This window comes from Mesoplodon densirostris, chromosome 3 (assembly GCF_025265405.1).
Source record: "Mesoplodon densirostris isolate mMesDen1 chromosome 3, mMesDen1 primary haplotype, whole genome shotgun sequence".
Classification (NCBI taxonomy): domain Eukaryota; kingdom Metazoa; phylum Chordata; class Mammalia; order Artiodactyla; family Ziphiidae; genus Mesoplodon; species Mesoplodon densirostris.
The window spans coordinates 58,872,265-58,891,241 of record NC_082663.1 but is presented as its reverse complement, the minus strand read 5'-3'; the positions used below and the strand labels follow the sequence as shown (position 1 = coordinate 58,891,241).

Below are 18,977 nucleotides of genomic sequence, written 5' to 3'. Positions count from 1 at the left end.
GAAGACCAGACCAATGTGTCTTGTATGTCTTTCTCCTCCCTTGTGGGAGGAGGATGCGTAAGAATGAACCGAGGAAAGGGAGAGGCTAGCCTGACAGAAAGCTGCCTGCCGTCTCTCTCCTGCACGGACCTTAGCGGACTTAGCAGGTCAAACAAGGGCCACCGAAGGAGTCACTGAGGGAGGCAGTGGACTCCCTTTCCTGGGAGGGACTTGAAAATGGGGCAGTGGAGTCCTCACGGCATCTCCAGGTGCCGTTCCATGAGGATGTCTCTTGGACTCATGGAGGCTGCTCTCGGGTGTTTGAGTTTAGGGGGAGGTGGGCTTAGGGACGCTGAAACTCATGCTCAGCCGGGAGTAGCACACACCGAAGGTGATGGGGTGGAAAACACCTCTCTTCTTGGCCCTGGCCTGCAGAAGGAGCCATTTCTGTGTCTTTTATGCAAACAGATAAATTTCATTTCAGACGTTATCTCTCCACCCCCGCTGGTAGATACTTATCCAGTGGGGCCTGCTTGCCTCAGCTGTATCTTAGCCTGCTTAGCTCTTTCTGGCCTTTTCAATTTAGGAGCCATTGTCTTTTCCCATGTGAAAACCCTTAGGGGGGATACCAGCTGGGGAGCATCAACCAAACTTGTAAAACTTGTTTCTCTTTGGAGCTAATAAAAGGAACATTGGCTGGGCCCCAGAAGCCCCAGGTCTCATCCTGGCTCTGAGCAGGAGCCAGGGAGTTTGTTTCATCTTTCTGTGCCTTACTTTCCTCGTCTGTAGAGTGCGGAGAGATGATCACTTTCCTTGTCGGCCTCTACCCTGAGGCCGTGGAAGAGAAGAATGCTTGCTGGCATGGGAGGGGTGGCAGGAGCCCACCCAGCAGAGAAACCCTCACTGGTCCAGAGACTTTGAAAGGTGGGCCAGGTATGATCCAGGTTTGGCCCTCAGTCCCGCCTGCTGACAATTTGAACTCGTATCAGGAAAGAAACAGACGGCACCAGTCGTGCAGACAGTGAACAGAAAGGCGCAGAGGCTCAGGGGGACTCCTAATCCCAACTCTGCTGCCGGCCCACAGGGCGGAGGGTTAGGAAGGGCCCTGGAGCTCGGGAGTGGAAAGTCTTTTTTCAGCCCCAAACCATTTACTCAAACTCAGTCTTGAGTATGGACTACCAGGAAGGCCCAATGTGTAAAACAGATCTTGGGCTGGACTCCGTTGGAACATAGCTTGGTCCTATCTGCCCTGCCCTTTATTCCTACACACAAGGACACTGGGACCCAGAGAAGGCAATGCTTCCCTAAGATCACACAGCTGGTTCATGACAAAGAACAAAAGAGAAACAGTCCAGAGGTCTCCATGTTGATGAAGACAGATCTCAGGACGAGCCAGGAGAAGTGGGAAGACGAACTGAAGAGGCAGCTAGAGGTGAGTAAGAAAGAGTGAGGGAAACCTTGCCCTGAGGGAGAGAGGTGACTTGACGGGTCCCTCAGGAAAATGGGGCCCTGGGAATGGGGTCAAGTCCTTTGAAAGGGGGTGGTGGCAGGAAACAACTTTTGCCATCAAGGCAGCTCTGTACTGGGGAAAAAGCTCCAGGACTCTTCCAGCTGAGGGTTCCTTTAAGTGCGGGGCTCTTGGAAATTGCAGGGACTGGAGTTTACTATACGATATGCATGAGTTTGGTGGGTCATTCAGTATTATCATGCACGTAAAGGCTTCCTAGTAGTTAAATACATAAACTTGAATGAAAGCTATTGAGAATTCAAGAAAAGTAAACAAGATCAAAATCATAAATGTGATAAAAGCCGTAGTGGGGCTAACACTTATTGAGGCTTGCTCCTCCAATTAGATGAATTAAGAGGTGGCCAGCAGCAGTGCTGGCTGTTAGGTATACAGCGAAGGCTGTTGGTTGAATAAACAGCCTAATGGTTCAGATAGTTATATAGGACTGAGTGGGCTGGTTGTCCCTTGGGGCAGGAGATGGGCTATAAAGATGCTTCTGTTTTGTGGGGGGAGCCGGTAATTCCTGTTCCTGCTCATAAGGGAATAGCGATTCCTAGATTTATTGAGAGCTGTGTAGCAGGTGTCAATGAATGTGGTAGAAGGCTTAGTAGATTTTTTGAGCCAATAAATAAGATATTGGTAAGTGATGTATTGGGGATCACCTTTACTTGCATGATAATGCAGAGTGACCCACCAAACTCATGCTTATCGTGTAGTGAGTGAATCGCAGTCCCTGCCCACTTCGAGGAGCCCTGCGTGTGCAAGGACCTTAGTTCGGAAGGGGTCCCGGCGCTATTTTCCCAGTGGCAGAGCTGACTCGATGGCGAAAGTTGTGCTGCTTCAGATGGTCATCATTTGTTTTGATGTAAGTTGGACTCGTCATTGTTGGATAGAAATTATGCGGTTATTAATTAGTTGGTGAGGTATGGGAAATAAAACCCTTGGGAAACTATTGGAATAACAATAGGTAAAATCCTGTTATTGTTTGGGTAGTGAAAGAGGTGAATAAATCTTGATTCATTTTGTTTCTCAAGGCGTGTAATGTTTTGATGTTTTGTTTTCAATTCTGAGTTGAAAGATAAGAATGTTTGGAAAGTTTTAACTGAAATATAATAAATAGTACTATAATTATAATAGTGATGAATCATGTTAATGTATCTAGTTGTGGAATATCCTTAAGGGAAGGTTAAAATTCTCAGTCTTTAACTTAAAAGGTTTATGCTCTTTAGCTTCTTAATGATTTTATAATTTGATGCCGATCATTTTTGAAATATTTGAGTGGAATTAATTAGAGGTCAAGAGGCATGAGGCTATGACATAACCCCCAAATTTCTGAATGTTGTTCACAGTATGAGCCTGGTCATGTAGAATTAGGGTTGTTTAAGGTGCCCTGCAATAACATCTGTCTTGAGGCCTACGGAGGGAATAGCTCATGAGTGTAGGATGTTTTCGGGTGAAATTAGTATTTGGACTGTTATTTCTGTAGGTGAGACTGCTCCATTATATATTTGTAGTAGTTGTAGTTCTCCTGGTTTTAGATCTGTTGTAGGAATCAAAATTTAGAACTTCGTATTTTGTGTATTCACAGCTTCATTATCATTGGTCACCTAAAGTTTTTACAGTTAGGGAAGGATTATTAATTTCAACTATTATATAAAGAATTTGTAATGATGGGATAGCACTTAAAATGAGAATAATAGTAGCTAGAATAGTTTCAAACTGTTTCTACCTCTTGTGCATCTATTGTACTTGTGTGAGTTAGTTTAGTTGCTAGTAGTGATGAAATGATGTAAATAACCAAAGAACTAACTGGGAAAGCAATTATAAGTGTATAATCATGAAAATGTAAAAGTTCTTCTATAATAGGCAATGTTGAGTCTTGTAAGCTTAGTTGGAATGGATATGGCATAGAGATGTAAAAGGTTTGAATCCATAATTTAATTTGACAAAGTTATGTAATTTTTACTAATATCTCACTTATTGAGAAAGACAGTGGTTATGAAGTTGGCTTGAAACCAGTTGGAGAAGTTTCGATTCCTTCCTTTCTTAAATTTATGTAAGTAGGTTCTTCAAATGTATGATACGGTGGGAAATATCCATGCAATCATTTAAGATTGGAAGTTGTTAACTCCACTACTGATACTTCTTGTTTAGATGCGAAAGCTTGTCGTATTATAAAAATTACTAGTATTGCTGCTGTTAATGAAATGAACTTATGGATGAGATGGTATTTCATGTTGTGTATGCATCTGTATATTCAGAGTAACATCTCGGTAGTCCTGAAAGGCCAAGAAAATGTTGTGGAAAGAGATTTATATTAATGCTTACAAATTTAATTGTAAAATGAAGCTTTGCTCAGGTTGAGTTGAGTCTATAGCCTAAAAATAACGAAAATCAGTGGACAAAGCCTCTTATAATGGTGAATACTGCTTCTATTGATAAGATGTAGTGAAAGTGTCCTGGTGCATAGCATGTATCATGAAAAACACTGTCTAAGGATGAATTAGCTAGGACAATTTCTGTTAAACCTCCTACTGTAAATAAGAAAATAAAACCTAAGGCTCATAATATGGCTGGTGATCATTTTATTATCACCTCCATTAGTTGCTAATCAACTACATACTTTTACTCTTATGGGGATGGCAGTAATTAGAGTAGCTGATGTAATACATGCTCATATCAACATCTATTCCTACTCTGAACATGTGTTGAGCTCATACGAGAAAGCCTGGGGAGACATTATGGCTCAGACTATTCCTGTATACCCCAAAGGTTCTTTTCTTCCCAAATAATATTTGATGGTATGTGATATTATCCTGAAGTCAGGTAAAAGAAGGATGTAAAAATCTGGGTGGCCAAAGAAATCAGAATAAATGTTGATATAAAATTGGATCACCTCCACCTTCAGGGTGAAAGAAAGATTGATAGATTGTAGTTATTAACAATAAAGTGATTCTGGATGCTAGAACTGGGAGTGACAATAGTAATAGTGTGGCCAGAAGTAGGATGGATCAAACAAATAGTGGTGTTTGGTAATGAGATATAGCTGGAGTTTTCATACTAATAATTGAGGTAATAAAACTTATAGCACCTAGAATTGAGTATACACCTGCTAAATGTAGGGGAAAAAATGGTTAGGTCAACAGAAGCTCCCATGTAGGCTAGACTGCCAGCTAAACATAGATATACTGTTCAGCCTGTTAGCCTGTTCTAAAAATGGTGGTGGAAGAGGTAAAAAACTTATTTATTGGGAGAAATGCTATATCAGGTGCTCCAGTTATTCGTGGAACTAGTCAGTTTCTGAATCCTCCAATTATAGTAGGTATAACTATGAAATTATTACAAATGCATGGGTGGTACAGCTACATTGTGGATTTGATCATCTCCTAGTAAAGCTTCGGGCTTGGTTTGGCATGATTAAAAGGCTTAAGACTACTTCTATTCTGGAACAGGCACCAAGAAACAGATGCTCAGTGACTATAACTTTATGGTTTGTTGAGAATAATCAGCAGTTTATGAACATAGTGAAATGGCTGAGCAAGCATTAGACTGTAAATCTAAAGACAGGTTGAGGCCTCTTTTTGCCAAGCCCTGTGGTGAATAACATATTGAATTGCAAATTCAAAGAAGCAGCTTTAATTCTGCCTGGCTTCTCCCCTATTTCTCCCCTGAATGGAGAGAGTAGATTGAAACCAACTGACTAAAGTATTTAGCTGTTAAATAAAATTCTGTGGGATGAAAGCTCATCAAATCCAGTAAGAATTTAGTTTAATAAAAGAGTGATTTGCATCCAGTTGATGTAAGATAAAGTCTTGCAATCCTTATTTTCAGGAATTCAGTAAATAATACTCACTTAGGACTTCGAAGGCTCTTGGTCTGTGCTAACCTAAATTCCTAACCCAGTACTGATAATATTGATGATAAGGGAAGAAACACTGTTGATATTATGATTAGTGGTGGTAAAAGTATTATTCATTTCATGTTTTCGTATTGTCTTTTTTTTTTTTTTTTTTTTTTTTTTTGCGGTACACGGGCCTCTCACTGTTGTGGCCTCTCCTGTTGCGGAGCACAGGCTCCGGACGTGCAGGCTCAGGGGCCATGGCTCACGGGCCCAGCCGCTCCGCGGCATGTGGGATCTTCCCGGACCGGGGAACGAACCCGTGTCCCCTGCATCGGCAGGCGGACTCTCAACCACTGCGCCACCAGGGAAGCCCCGTATTGTCATTTTATTTCATGTTATTTATTGACGGGGATGTGGTTAGTGATGTAGAGCAGATTAATCATATATAGATTGAGTAGTGCTATGATAGCTGTTAATGTTGGTAAAATATTATTTTTTGTTATTTCTTGAGTAATCATTCATATAGGTAAACACCCTGAAAAGTGGTGGGAGGCCTCCTAATGATAATATAATAGTGAGAATAATTGTAGCAATTAAGGGTGTTTAATAAATTAGGAGAAAGATAGCATTGTGGTGGATGAATTATATATAAATAATGTAATGAGTGTTATTATATAAGTATAGGATTATTATAGTTGGATTATAAACTATAACAGCTGTTATTCAACCTATGTAACCAATTGATGAGTAGGCTATGATTTTTTGTAGTGGGGTTTGGTTAAGACTTCTTCATCCTCCTACTATGATTGATTAAAAAATAGAGCTCTGGGCCTCCCTGGTGGCGCAGTGGTTGAGAGTCCGCCTGCCGATGCAGGGGATACGGGTTCGTGCCCTGATCTGGGAGGATCCCATATGCCGCGGAGCGGCTGGGCCCGTGAGCCATGGCCGCTGGGCCTGCGCATCCGGAGCCTGTGCTCCGCAACGGGAGAGGCCACAACAGTGAGAAGCCCGCATACCGCAAAAAGAAAAAAAAAAAAAAATAGAGCTCTAAAGAAGATGTGGCACATATATACAATAGAATATTACTCAGCCGTAAAAAGAAATGAAATTGAGTTATTTGTAGTGAGATGGATGGACCTAGAGTCTGTCATACAGAGTGAAGTAAGTCAGAAAGAGAAAAACAAATACTGTATGCTAACACATATATATGGAATCTAAGAAAAAAAAATTCATGAAGAACCTAGGGGCAAGATGGGAATAAAGACACAGACCTACTAGAGAAGGGACTTGAGGATATGGGGAGGGGGAAGGGTAAGCTGTGACAAAGTGAGAGAGTGGCATGGACATATATACCCTACCAAACGTAAAATAGCTAGTGGGAAGCAGCCATATAGCACAGGGAGATCAGCTCGGTGCTGTGTGACCACCTAGAGGGGTGGGATAGGGAGGGTGGGAGGGAGGGAGACGCAAGAGGGAAGAGATATGGGAACATATGTATCTGTATAACTGATTCACTTTGTTATAAAGCAGAAGCTAACACACCATTGTAAAGCAATTATACTCCAATAAAGATGTTAAAAATATATATATAGCTCTAATTAGTAACATGTTTAGATTAATGGATATGAAACTCGATATAAAATTGATAGTGGTACAAGTTTCTGTAATGTTAATAAAATTAGGACAGATATTAGTGGAGCTTCGGGCATTCAAAAGTGGAATGGGGGGCCTCCCTGGTGGCGCAAGTGGTTGAGAGTCCGCCTGCCGATGCAGGGGATACGGGTTCGTGCCCCGGTCTGGGAGGATCCCATATGCCGCGGAGCGGCTGGGCCCGTGAGCCATGGCCGCTGAGCCTGCGCGTCCGGAGCCTGCGCGTCCGGAGCCTGTGCTCCGCAACGGGGGAGGCCACAACAGTGAGAGGCCCGCATACCGCAAAAAAAAAAAAAAAAAAAAAAAAAAAAAAAAAAAAAAGTGGAATGGGGAAAAGTCCAAGTTTTATGACAAGGGCTGTTGTGATAAAGGATGCTGTTGGATTAAACACTTTTATAATTGTTCATTGGCCAGAATATATTAGATTAACAAGTATAGATGTGATGGCTTGTGTCAAAAAATATTTAGTGGATGCTTCTTTGACACGTGGGTTGAATTTTTTAATTAAAACTAGAATAATAGCGAATATGTTTATTTCAAAGCCAATTCAGATTATTAATCCATGTGAGCTTATCATAACAACTGTAGTTCCTGACATGATAGTGAAATGATAATAAAAATAGGGAATTTATTAGTATGGGAAGGATATAAACTAACATTTTCAGGGTATGGGCCTGATAGCTTACTTAACTGACCTTACTATAGAATATGGTGTAATATGGTGGCATGGAAATTTTTGAATTCTTAGGAGTAGGTTCAATTCCTTAATACTAGAAATAAGAGGATTTAAACCTCTATGATTTACTCCATCAAAGTAACTTTGTCAGACATATTATGTTCAGTGGGATGCTTGATATAATGATCAGTAATGATATATTTCATATTCAAAGAGCTAGCGTTAGTAGTAGGAAGTTTTTCATAGAAGATGTATAAGTTGGTCTATTGGAATCGTGGATAGGATGCTTGTATTCATAGGGAAAAAAGGATAGGAAGATGATTTTGATAATAAAATTGAGTATAGTTCTGGTACATAGGAATAGAATTGTTGTAAAAAAATATTTATTATAATAATGTTGGCATATTCTGCTAGGAAGAATAGGGCAAATGCGCCTGCTGCATACTCAACATTGAAGCCAGAGACAAGTTCTGATTCTCTTTCTGTTAGGTCGAATGGAGCTTGGTTGGTTTCTGCTAGGATTGAGAGAAATCATATCATGGTCAGTGGCCAAGATGGAAAAATTAGACATAAGTATTCTTGAGTAGTGATTAACGTTGAGAGGGTAAATGATCCATTAATTAATACAACTGATGATAGAATGATTGCTAGTGTTACTTCATATGAAATTGTTTGCGCTATTGCTCATAGGGTCCCAATTACTGCATATTTTGAATTTGAGGTTCAACCTGACGAGAGACTATAATACAGCTAATATAAATAGTATGCCTAGGTTTCTATTGATTAATGGATATGGTGTGGGTAATGGAATTCATATTGTTAGGGCCAATGTAGGGGCGAGGACTGATGCAATAATATAGATATTGATGATGTTAATGGTTCTTTAATGAATAGCTGGCCAGCATTGGCAATGGGTTGGAGCAGGCCATCACATCCAACAATGTTTGGTCCTTCATAGATTTGTATATAGCCACTGGATTAGGATAAGGAATGCTGTAGCAAGTAGAATGGGAATAATTAATAAAAGAATGTTGATTATAACCAAATTGTTAAGGAAAGAAGTTAAATCTCTGGTTATAAAGGTTTAAGTTTTATGCAATTACCAGGCTCTGCCACCTAATAAACCCTGTTCTTGTGCAGGGCTGGTGTAAATTAATTAAGATTAAGATTATGTCATCCATTAGTTTTGTAAAGTAGGCCTGATTTCTCTTGTCCTTTCATACTGGGAGAAATATGAAATATATAGAAATTGATCTGGATTACTTTGGTCTGAACTCAGATCACATAGGACTTTAATCATTGAACAAATGACCCATTAATAGTGGTTACACCATTGGGATGTCCTGATTTAATGAGGTTGTAAACCCTACTGTTGATATGAACTCCAGAATAGGATTATGCTGTTATCCCTAGGGTAACTCCTTCCATTGATGAAGCTTTTGGACCAATAAATGATAAAATATTTTGATTAGTTGGTCTAGGTTTTAATCACTTGTTTTACTCTCCGAGGTCACCCCAACCAAAATTTTAGTCCATTTAAAGTTTTGTTATCCCTTGATTTCATTAATTTTGGGGGAGGGGATGTTGGACTAAATTAGAGCTCCATAGGGTCTTATCGTCTTATTCTGTCATTACGCTTCTTCACAGGAAAGTCAGTTTCTCTAATTAAAAAGTAAAATACATTGCAACTCCCGCTTTCATTTCTGTTTGAATGGATAAACAAGGTCTTACTGTATAGCACAGGGAAATATCTCCAATCTCCTGGGATAAACCATAATGGAAAAGAATATTTTAAAAAATGTGTATATGTGAAAAACTGAGTCCCTTTGTTCTACAGCAAAGATTGGCACAATATTGTAAATCAACTATACTTCAATTAAAAAAAAAAAGTAAGAGACAGTAAAACCCTCGTGTGGCCGTTCATTCAAGTCCGTATGTAAAGAACAAATGATTAAGTTACCTTCGCGTAGTCTGGATACCATAGTGGCTATTAAACATTTGTCACAGAGCAGTCAGTGCCTCTCATACTAGAAATGCTAGAGGTGATAGTTTTGGTAAACAGGCAAGGTTTGTGTTTGCGAGTTCCTTTTACTTTTAAAAATCTTTCCTTAAGCGCATACCTGTGTTGGGTTAACAACTGATTTAATAAATAATTATTAGGTTAAATTTATATTTAACTATCAGTGATTATCCATTCTGATATAATCTTATGTGAAGAGAAATAATTCTTGTTATTCATATTAACAGTATTGCTTCTGTTGATACATTGATCCAGTATTACGTTAGGAGTTAGTTTTTATTAGTGGAATTAAGATAAGTAAACTGTTGGACTTGAATGCTTTCTTATTTGGTGGCTGCTTTTAGGCCAACTATGATATTATAATGACAATAACTATGATATTAATAATAACAATATTAATATAATAACTTCCTTCTGAGGAAGTCTGTATCCTATATGTAAAGGGCTCTACCTATTTAGATTAATATTTAAATTTATGTTAGAATTGTTTCTTAAGGAAACCTAAAGTTGAACCAAAATTCTGTACTGGATAATTAACTATCACCAGGCTCATTAGGCTCTTCGCCCCTGTCTACAAATCTCATAATTCTGCTACATAGATGAGTTTGTTCTTTAAAAACTGTTCATAGGTTTCATCTTACTTCGGGGCATTTGACTTCTTTTTCTTAAATTGTTCTAGTTAAATCATTATGCAAAAAGTAGAAGGTGTAAACTTTGCTATTTAATCATTTAAATGCTTCTTTCCCCATTCCCTTCTGGTACTTTGTCTGTAGCACTAGTTAAAATCTCTATCGCCTATACTTTTCTTTGTAAATAAATGTTTAATTTATATACTATAATTGAACTTGATTAGTTTGGACTAGTTTTGGTTCAAAGTGGTCATTTAAGATGAAAATCTAGTGGGTGTAAACTACATGATTTTAAGCTACACTTAGATCTGTCCAAGCACTTTCCAGTATGCTTACCTCTGACTGACCTGTCTCCTCTTAGATGTTAAAGGGTTATAAATAAGTTGTATACATAGGTTTCGGTATTTGAGGAGGGTGACCATCTATGTGTGCATGCTTCATGGCCTAACTCAATTAAGCCTATTTTTAAATTTACTGCTAAATCCTCCTTTAGTTTTTAATTTTATAAACACTTTTGTGTAAAATTTAATGTTCTTAAAGTAGAAAATGTAGCCCATTTCTTTCTACCCCATAGGCTGCCTACACCTTGAACTAATAGTTTTATGTTGATGTTTGTGCTTACTATGCCTCCTTTTTAGGGTTTGCTGAAGATGGCGATAGTCTGTATTAGCAAGGAATGGCGAGGTTTATCAGGATTTACATCGATAGATTATAGAAAAGGCTCCTCTAGAGGGATAAAAAACACCACCAAGTCCTTTGAGTTTTACGCTATTGCAAGTAGTACTCTGGCATATAATTTTGTTCTAATTGTTTGGGTTTAGGACTAAGCATAATGGAGTATTAGATCCCAGTATGAGTCTTAGTTATCGTGTAATCAGGAATATTAAAGTCATTTTTGTAGTTTATTTTAGCTGCAGCTTTTTACAGCCTAATTAAAATTTAACTTCATTATAAGAATATCTTTAACATACTTTATACTGAAAATTTTATTAATTTGAGTTAATCATATGACCTTGGTGGCTGGCATGAAATTTCCCAACTCTAGTGAGTTAGTATAAATTAGTCAAATTTTTGTTTCTGGCTTAATTTTTATCACTGCTGTTTCCTGCAGGGTGTGGTTAATCTAGGTGTCATGAGCTACTTTTTAATGTGCCTGATGCCCACTTCTTTTAATCATTGTTGATCCAGAGGGCTTTCTCACTTGGATGTGGAATACTTGCATGTGTAATTTTATTAAGAATTAATAGAAAGACTGGGACCAAACCCATGTGTTTATGGACTTAGTAAACTCATCTAGGCATTTTTAGTGCCTTGCTTTATTAAGTTATAGTAACAAGCTAGATGTAAGGGGATCCCTGTCCATCAAAATTTTGTGAATTTAAGTAGCATGCTAGTGTTTAGTGGAAGTATTTTAAACTACTGGAGAGGGAGTAAGTTTTTCTAGTCCATAGGTTTAAAGTCAGAATTTTTGGTGTTTGAAATTTTCATTTTGTTAAAAATCTTGGCTAAAATATGTCTTAATTTGTGATTTAGATATTTCTTATAGAATGAGGGAAAGTAGGCTTTTGTGTACTGTTATATTTTAATCTTGTTTTGGAAATGTCAAGATTGGTATTAAATATATACACTTTGAGGTCTACAGGGGCTAAGGGGAGTTTGCTAATTTTTATTTGGACATGTGAATGTACACGTGTTTTATCAATTTTCTTATGTATTTTAAGCACTGACTAATACCTTATGGTTGTTGATGCTGTAAAATAATATTCAGTATAGGCTCAGCTAGATGTTGACTGACTGTGCTAAGGCCTCAGATGGCCATAGCTGGGTCACAGCATGCCCCCAAATTTAAAAATATCAAATGGATGACACCACAGTTATGTGTGCACATGGGATGATTAGTCATTAGTCCATCAAGATGTCTTATTTAAGAGGAAACCTTGAGAGATTTTAGATGAGATGGTCCTGAAGTTAAGAACCAGAGGCCACATACAGTTCAGTTCTAGAAACCCCCATTTTATGGGCCCAGAGCAAGAAGAGGGGCATGTTTGTGGGATAAGCTGCCTATTTCTCAAAGCTTGGGATTAAGGAAAGTCGTTGGTTGTGATAAGTATGGTGATTAGAGTTGATTTGACTTAATGGAATTTGTACAATTAATATTTTATTCTACATAATCATATAATATTCATAGTTTGTACTCATACACATGGAGTAAACAGTGTATGATTATATATACAATGTATCATACAATCAAGTATGTATGTACTAATACATTGTAATGGGGCAGGTCATTTAATATACAAAGTACACAGCAATGGGATCCTCTAGAATTTGTTTTTAATACTGACATGGTACATAACAATAATATTTTACTGTTTATGTGCAACTTTCAGGGAATAGTTTATGTAGAATTTCTGATGGCGGAGTTGGAGCTTCTTCCTTGATGTTGGAGGGAGGTTTTTCTCCTTTTCTGGTTTATAAGACCAGAGTGATAAACTACAAACACTCTTCATTTTAGAAGATTATTTCCAGTTAAGGTTGTGAGTAACGTAAGTAAAGAATAAGAAAATAGGGCCTCCCTGGTGGCGCAAGTGGTTGAGAGTCCGCCTGCCGATGCAGGGGATACGGGTTCGTGCCCCGGTCTGGGAGGATCCCATATGCCGCGGAGCGGCTGGGCCCGTGAGCCATGGCCGCTGAGCCTGCGCGTCCGGAGCCTGCGCGTCCGGAGCCTGTGCTCCGCAACGGGGGAGGCCACAACAGTGAGAGGCCCGCATACCGCAAAAAAAAAAAAAAAAAAAAAAAAAAGAATAAGAAAATAAAAGATTGATGCTAGTTGACCAATGATAAATGGGTGTTTAAATGGTTGTCCTCCAACTCATGCTAATGTTAGTAGGTCTGCTACTAGTAGTCAGAATAAGCATTGGCTGAGGGGTCAGAATACTATGCTTTGATATATGAACTACTGAGATAATTGCTAGAATTAGGATAGAAAATACTAGAGCTTATATGCCACCTTATTTATTGGGATGATATTGAGGCAATAACATCCAAGTTTCTGAAATTTAAAAGGCTCTTAATTTTGCCAAAAGCTACCCTGAAGACAGCCTTAACCACATCATACTTACATATTTCCTCTGTCCCTTTTCTGGATCATACTTTTTAAAAGAGATTAATTTGGGCAGAAAAAAGAATTGATACTATATTCACTTAGGAGAAAGAAATCAGGGCATTGAGCTTTGAGCCCCCCAAAAAAGGAAAAAAGTAGAGCAGAAATCTACTTCCATACATTAATAAGCAATACAAAACAAAGTAGTTACATTGGTAGAACAAAGTAGTTATATTGGTAGAACCAAGTGGAAGGCTAAGGCAGTGATCAAAATGGGAAGACCCTCATGTAAAGAGATCCTTGTACATTATTTACATCAACATAAAGTTCATCTTGCACTCTATTTCTAAAACTACTTTTCAAAATAGAAAGTTTTTATTGTAAATGTAATACCTAGCCATTATAAAAAATAAAGTGAAATTTGGACATTAAACATCCTGTGGAAAGTAAAAACCCCATCACCCAGGAATTACAACTTGGTGCATATTTTTTACAAAGGTTTTTGCATTAGGTGTATGCACTTTAAAACAAAAAAGAATTACCTTTTATCATCTAACAATGTCACGGCAATATTCCATATCAATGACTATAAACCTTCATGATTATTTTAATTAATTGAAGTTGACTTACAATGTTGTTAGTTTCTCATGTACAGCAAAGTGATTCAGTTATACATATACATATACTTTTTCATATTCTTTTCCATTATGGTTAATTACAGGTATTCCCTGTGCTGTACAGTAGGACCTTGTTGTTTATTCATGATTATTTTAAATACCTACATAGTATATCACTATATGGGAGCTATCAACTCATTTAATCCTTCCAATTTTTTCATATAATAAACACATCTTTGCTTTCTTATTATTTTCTTATGACAAATTCCCAACAGTGATGAATTATAGTTTAAATGATAAATAAGGTTTTTAAAGGTTTTGAATTCAAATCGCTAAGAAAGTTACATTGATTCACTCTTCTAAAGATGGAGAAGATTTAGAATACTTTCTCAAGTTCACCCTGCTCATTGCTGGGTTAAAATTGTCAAATAAATTGATTGGGCTAAGTGCAGAGATTTAATTGGAAATATGCTATAAGGAAATACACCTGTACTAGTCAGAAATCTGGTGGCTGACCTGCTGGCCAATTCACCTTCAGCCATTCCCAGCCACCTCTCCTTTACTCACTTAAAAATAAAGGCTACTTGCTTTCTCTGCCTCTTAACACAATTCTGGCCAATAGGAAGTAAGCAGAAATGTGCTGCAAAAGCTTTAAATCTCCTGACAAAAAGGACAAATATACCTGGAACTGCCCCCCTCCCAGCTTTGGATGTAAATATGTAGTTGGAAGCTGTGGCAGCCATATTGCAACCATAAGGAAAAAGCCAAAAGAATCACTTGTTCTGTCTAATACCAGCAACAGATAAACTTGCAGACTTCGTGATGTGGAAAAAAACTTGTTTTTATCTGTTTAAACCGTTCTTAGTTTTGCTTTCTGTTACCTGCAGTTAAAAAATTACTGGCAGATGAAACACTGCATGCTGAAGATAAGCAGTGGTTTCTGTGTTATCATAAATAATCATAAATATCATATATGATTAGAAGAAATATGGAAATAATCAGATATATTTTTAAATAGGGGTAAAATATGTACATACAGCAAGAGAGGATGGAATGAACCTTTAGTACTGAAAGCCACAGACACCATTAAATGCACATTTAGGAGAAGGAATAACGAAAGATGACCAAATGGAGAAAGGGCAGGTGCATGCCAGAGGATTACTGTGTTTGTCAAAATATGCTTTCTTCTCCTCCTAGGCACACAAGCACACTATGTATTTCCCATCTTTCCTTGCAGTTAGTTAGTTGGAAGCACAGATCAAGTTCTGGCTAGAGGAATGTGAACAAAGGTCATGACGCCAGCTCTGCACCTGGCCCATAAACTCCCAGTTTCCTTCCTTCCCCATCCACCGGCCAAATGGAGAGGATTTTGAGCAGAGTCACAAAAATGGAGGGAGCCTGTGTCCTTGAATTACTGTATGGAGCAGGGCTCCTCCTCCAACCTCCTTAGAACCATGACGTGAGCAACATACTAGTTTACAGTGTTAAGTTCCCGGGATCTTATTTATCACAGCAGCTAGCATCATTCACTCTGAACAGGTGGGAGCAGTGCAAGTGGAAAAAGAGAATAATTAAGAAAAAAGATAAGCCTATGGTATGAATGGTAAGAGTGCTACCTGTTTGGTACACAGGTTCCCCAACCTGACCTAGATGAACTAAACTGCTCCTTTTCATGACATAGATTTAGCAAAATTTTCAATATTTAGGATGAAATTTTTTTCCAATTCCTTTTTTTAATTTTTTTTTTTTTGCTGTACGTGGGTCTCTCACTGCCATGGCCTCTCCCGTTGTGGAGCGCAGGCTCCGGACACGCAGGCTCAGCGGCCATGGCTCACGGGCCCAGCCGCTCCGCGGAATGCGGGATCCTCCCAGACCGGGGCACGAACTCGTGTCCCCCGCATCGGCAGGCGGACTCCCAACCACTGCGCCACCAGGGAAGCCCTCCAATTCCTTTTTTTTGCTCCTTTCTAAATGTGCTGGTTTCTGAGAGGCTTGATGTTCCTGATTACCTCCTTGAAAGAGTATGGTTTTAAAACTGAGTAACGCTGTGTTCCTAAGCAACTTGTCAGGAGGAAAGTCTTTGCTAAAGCTTAACATCAATTTAAGTATATTTAGAAACAAATAAAAATAATCCTTATTAAACAATTTCTATACTTTTGGGTTATAGTCCAAATGAAGTTTTCCTATATGATCAGTTAAAACTAAATAAGAGACCAATCAATATGCCTGTCTAAATGGTGATACAAAGTTCAACACCAATTATTCACTGCTTACCTAGCTTGCCTTGTCCTAAAGTCTATGATATAGCTATTATTACTATAAACAAGAGTACAAGAACACACAAACCAACTGATAAATTATATATTACATGTTTATTAAGGGCACAACTTTTATGTAAAATTTACATTTTTATGAAAAAATCAAAAATATTTACAAAATTTTGTAAGATTTGCCTTGTTCTAATTACAACTCAAAGTAGTAAATAACAATTCTTAAAAACTCACATTTGTTAGAGTTCTGTGTTTACAAGTTCTTGGTTAAAGAGGCAGCTACAAAGTTTATCCTATACATAAGCAAGAACCAGCTTGCTAAATACATTTCCGATTGAAAATCTATTGGTCTTTTTTACACCATTAGTGGATTTTTAAATGAAAAAATCAATATAAACTCATATGGCTTCAAAATTGTAACCTGCACCCAATACAAATTTATGTATCAGCACTTGGTATGAAGACTGTGGTAATTAGGAAAGTGCAGAAGTTTAACCATTTCACTAGTTTGTACATTGTAAGGTAATACTTGATTAAAAACAAACATGGTGAGTATAATGGTGTCTAAGTTCCAACAATAAAACATTAACTGCCCAATAAAAGCAGTTTGACTGCAAAGCAGTTACAGTTAAGATTCCAGTAAGGGACTGTAATTGGCATTTAAAAGAGTACAATATAAGTTAGAAATTCTAATTCTGTCCACTATTTAGTAAAGATGAAAATTTTAGCAAATTCTCTTATGTACTGCTTTAGTCAAATCTAAATTTAGAATTGGGCTAACATGGATATATTAAAAAGCACATATTGTGTTACATATATTACTAATGAGTAGATTTTCTGCTGTATTTAATATAGCAAGATGTTACATAAATGTCTAGTAGGAGGGGTTTTATTTTCTGTAAAGCTTAACAGAACAATTAGTGGTTTTATATAAATTATCATATATAACACATTTTATTACTTCTATGCAAAATACAGGACACTGGTACTTACAAATAAATTTCCCATTTGTAAATTATGAAACAGTGTCCAAAATATTTAATTCCTTCAATTAATCAGGATTTGCTATAAAGTTAGGATTTTTACTATTTAATATTAGTAATATTAAGAAATGCTTAACCCAATCCATCATTTCAAATAATTTCCCTATTTTTAGCAGGTGGCAATTAAGTAAGAACAAGAACATACAAATCGGTAATTTTTCCAATTGTTGAAAATGCCAAAACGAATCTTTTCTAAAGTGTTCCTCACAAACTACTACAAAATTCATGCTCACAACACATTCAGGAAATAAAGGTACAGATTTCCAATAACAGAGTGAAGGGAAATGTTAAATGGAGAGTTAAAATACCAGTTACCAATTTATCATTACAGCTTTGCAGAACTTTCTGATGAGGTTAAGGTGGAATATCTGAAGGTAATTTTTTCCCCTGTAAACATATGCCATTAGTTATTTCTCTAGTGGCTACAGTGTATCACTAAAGAAGCGAGCCAGGGTTCTTAAGTATAAATTGTCCTTTAGTTATTCTGAACTCCCTTCCCAATTGCGGCCAAAGGTATTTATGAAAATTGCAATTATCTTGTAAAAATCCTTGACTACTTTAAGATTCCGAATAGAAGATCCAGACTGTTAGGAAAAAAGTGAGGCACATTAATGAACACAAACTAGATAGGCACATTTCTGGGTTTTGTTATTGTTTTACAAGGCACACATTATGCAATCCATATAAAAATAAATTAAATCTACAGCATTAATTCATCAAAACAATCACAACTTCTATAAAGTTAACTGCAGAAGTAAATTTCTCTGCTGTCTTTTGCAAGCTTATTTTAAAACACATTGCACTTGAGGATTAAAAAAATCATATAAAACGCCATTTACACTTTATTAATATGTTTATATGAGAATCAAATTATAGATTTTGCAAACACCTTGGACTCTGGTCTGATTATGGCACAAAACTCAATTTGATTGAGTGTTATAAATGAACATTATCCAAAACTTAGAATTCACGTTCTGTCTGTATCCATTCAATATCAAAACTTATAAAATTTCAAAATTATCTCTGACTAAAAACTTATGGAAAGCTAAATTATTTTGTGCTTGCTCTCCTGAAATTTCAGGCCTGATATTACACTATAACCACAGACACTGAAGATAATTTAAAATTTCAGCCTATAAAAACTTCATTTTACTGACAATCTGAATAAATGTGTTTCCTGAATATTGCAGTTTATCATTTACAGCGTTGAAAATCATTTCAGTGCTATTTCTTTCGATGACTCACTTCAAAAGTGCAATTTAATGTTTGTAGTCAGCTCTTAAAGACATAATACAAGTTAGAATAGTGTTTGGAAAGAACAGATAATGCAGAATGGCAGGTTTGTACTACTCCCTTGAGCCAACCACCTTCCCAGGTCCATCAACAATCTGCCAAGTATCGTCCTGAAAAACACCAAGCAGACCTTTGCAATTATAATTTCAAATGAACTCGAAGGAGAATATTTTCACTGTGGTTACAGATACAAACCCCAGTTCCCATCTGCTGTTTACAATACATTAGAATCAGATCACAGGTGTTCAGCTAAACTGACCATGAGTACTCTCTCTCCCAGGTGTGTCTCTATCTGGCACCTTGTACCAAAGGTCAAAGAAAAAATTTCCATGCCTTTAGACTATAAACT

The 18,977-nt window shown here is 37.4% G+C and overlaps 1 protein-coding gene and 1 pseudogene across 2 annotated transcripts in view; both read right to left on the bottom strand.

Annotated features, from left to right (window-relative positions):
- Window positions 1-1,670: 1,670 nt before the first annotated feature.
- Window positions 1,671-2,507, bottom strand: LOC132486772 (ATP synthase subunit a-like; annotated as a pseudogene).
- A 13,970-nt stretch (window positions 2,508-16,477) lies between these two features.
- FCHO2 (FCH and mu domain containing endocytic adaptor 2) overlaps window positions 16,478-18,977 on the bottom strand; it is a 115,121-nt gene continuing 112,621 nt past the window's right edge. The window contains exon 26 of one of the 2 annotated variants that reach the window (XM_060093033.1): window positions 16,478-18,738. In XM_060093033.1, coding sequence (XP_059949016.1) covers window positions 18,716-18,738 — 23 coding nt within the window. In that variant the 3' untranslated portion in view covers window positions 16,478-18,715. The remainder of the gene's footprint in view (window positions 18,739-18,977) is intronic. The other variant, XM_060093032.1, reaches the window with a different exon arrangement.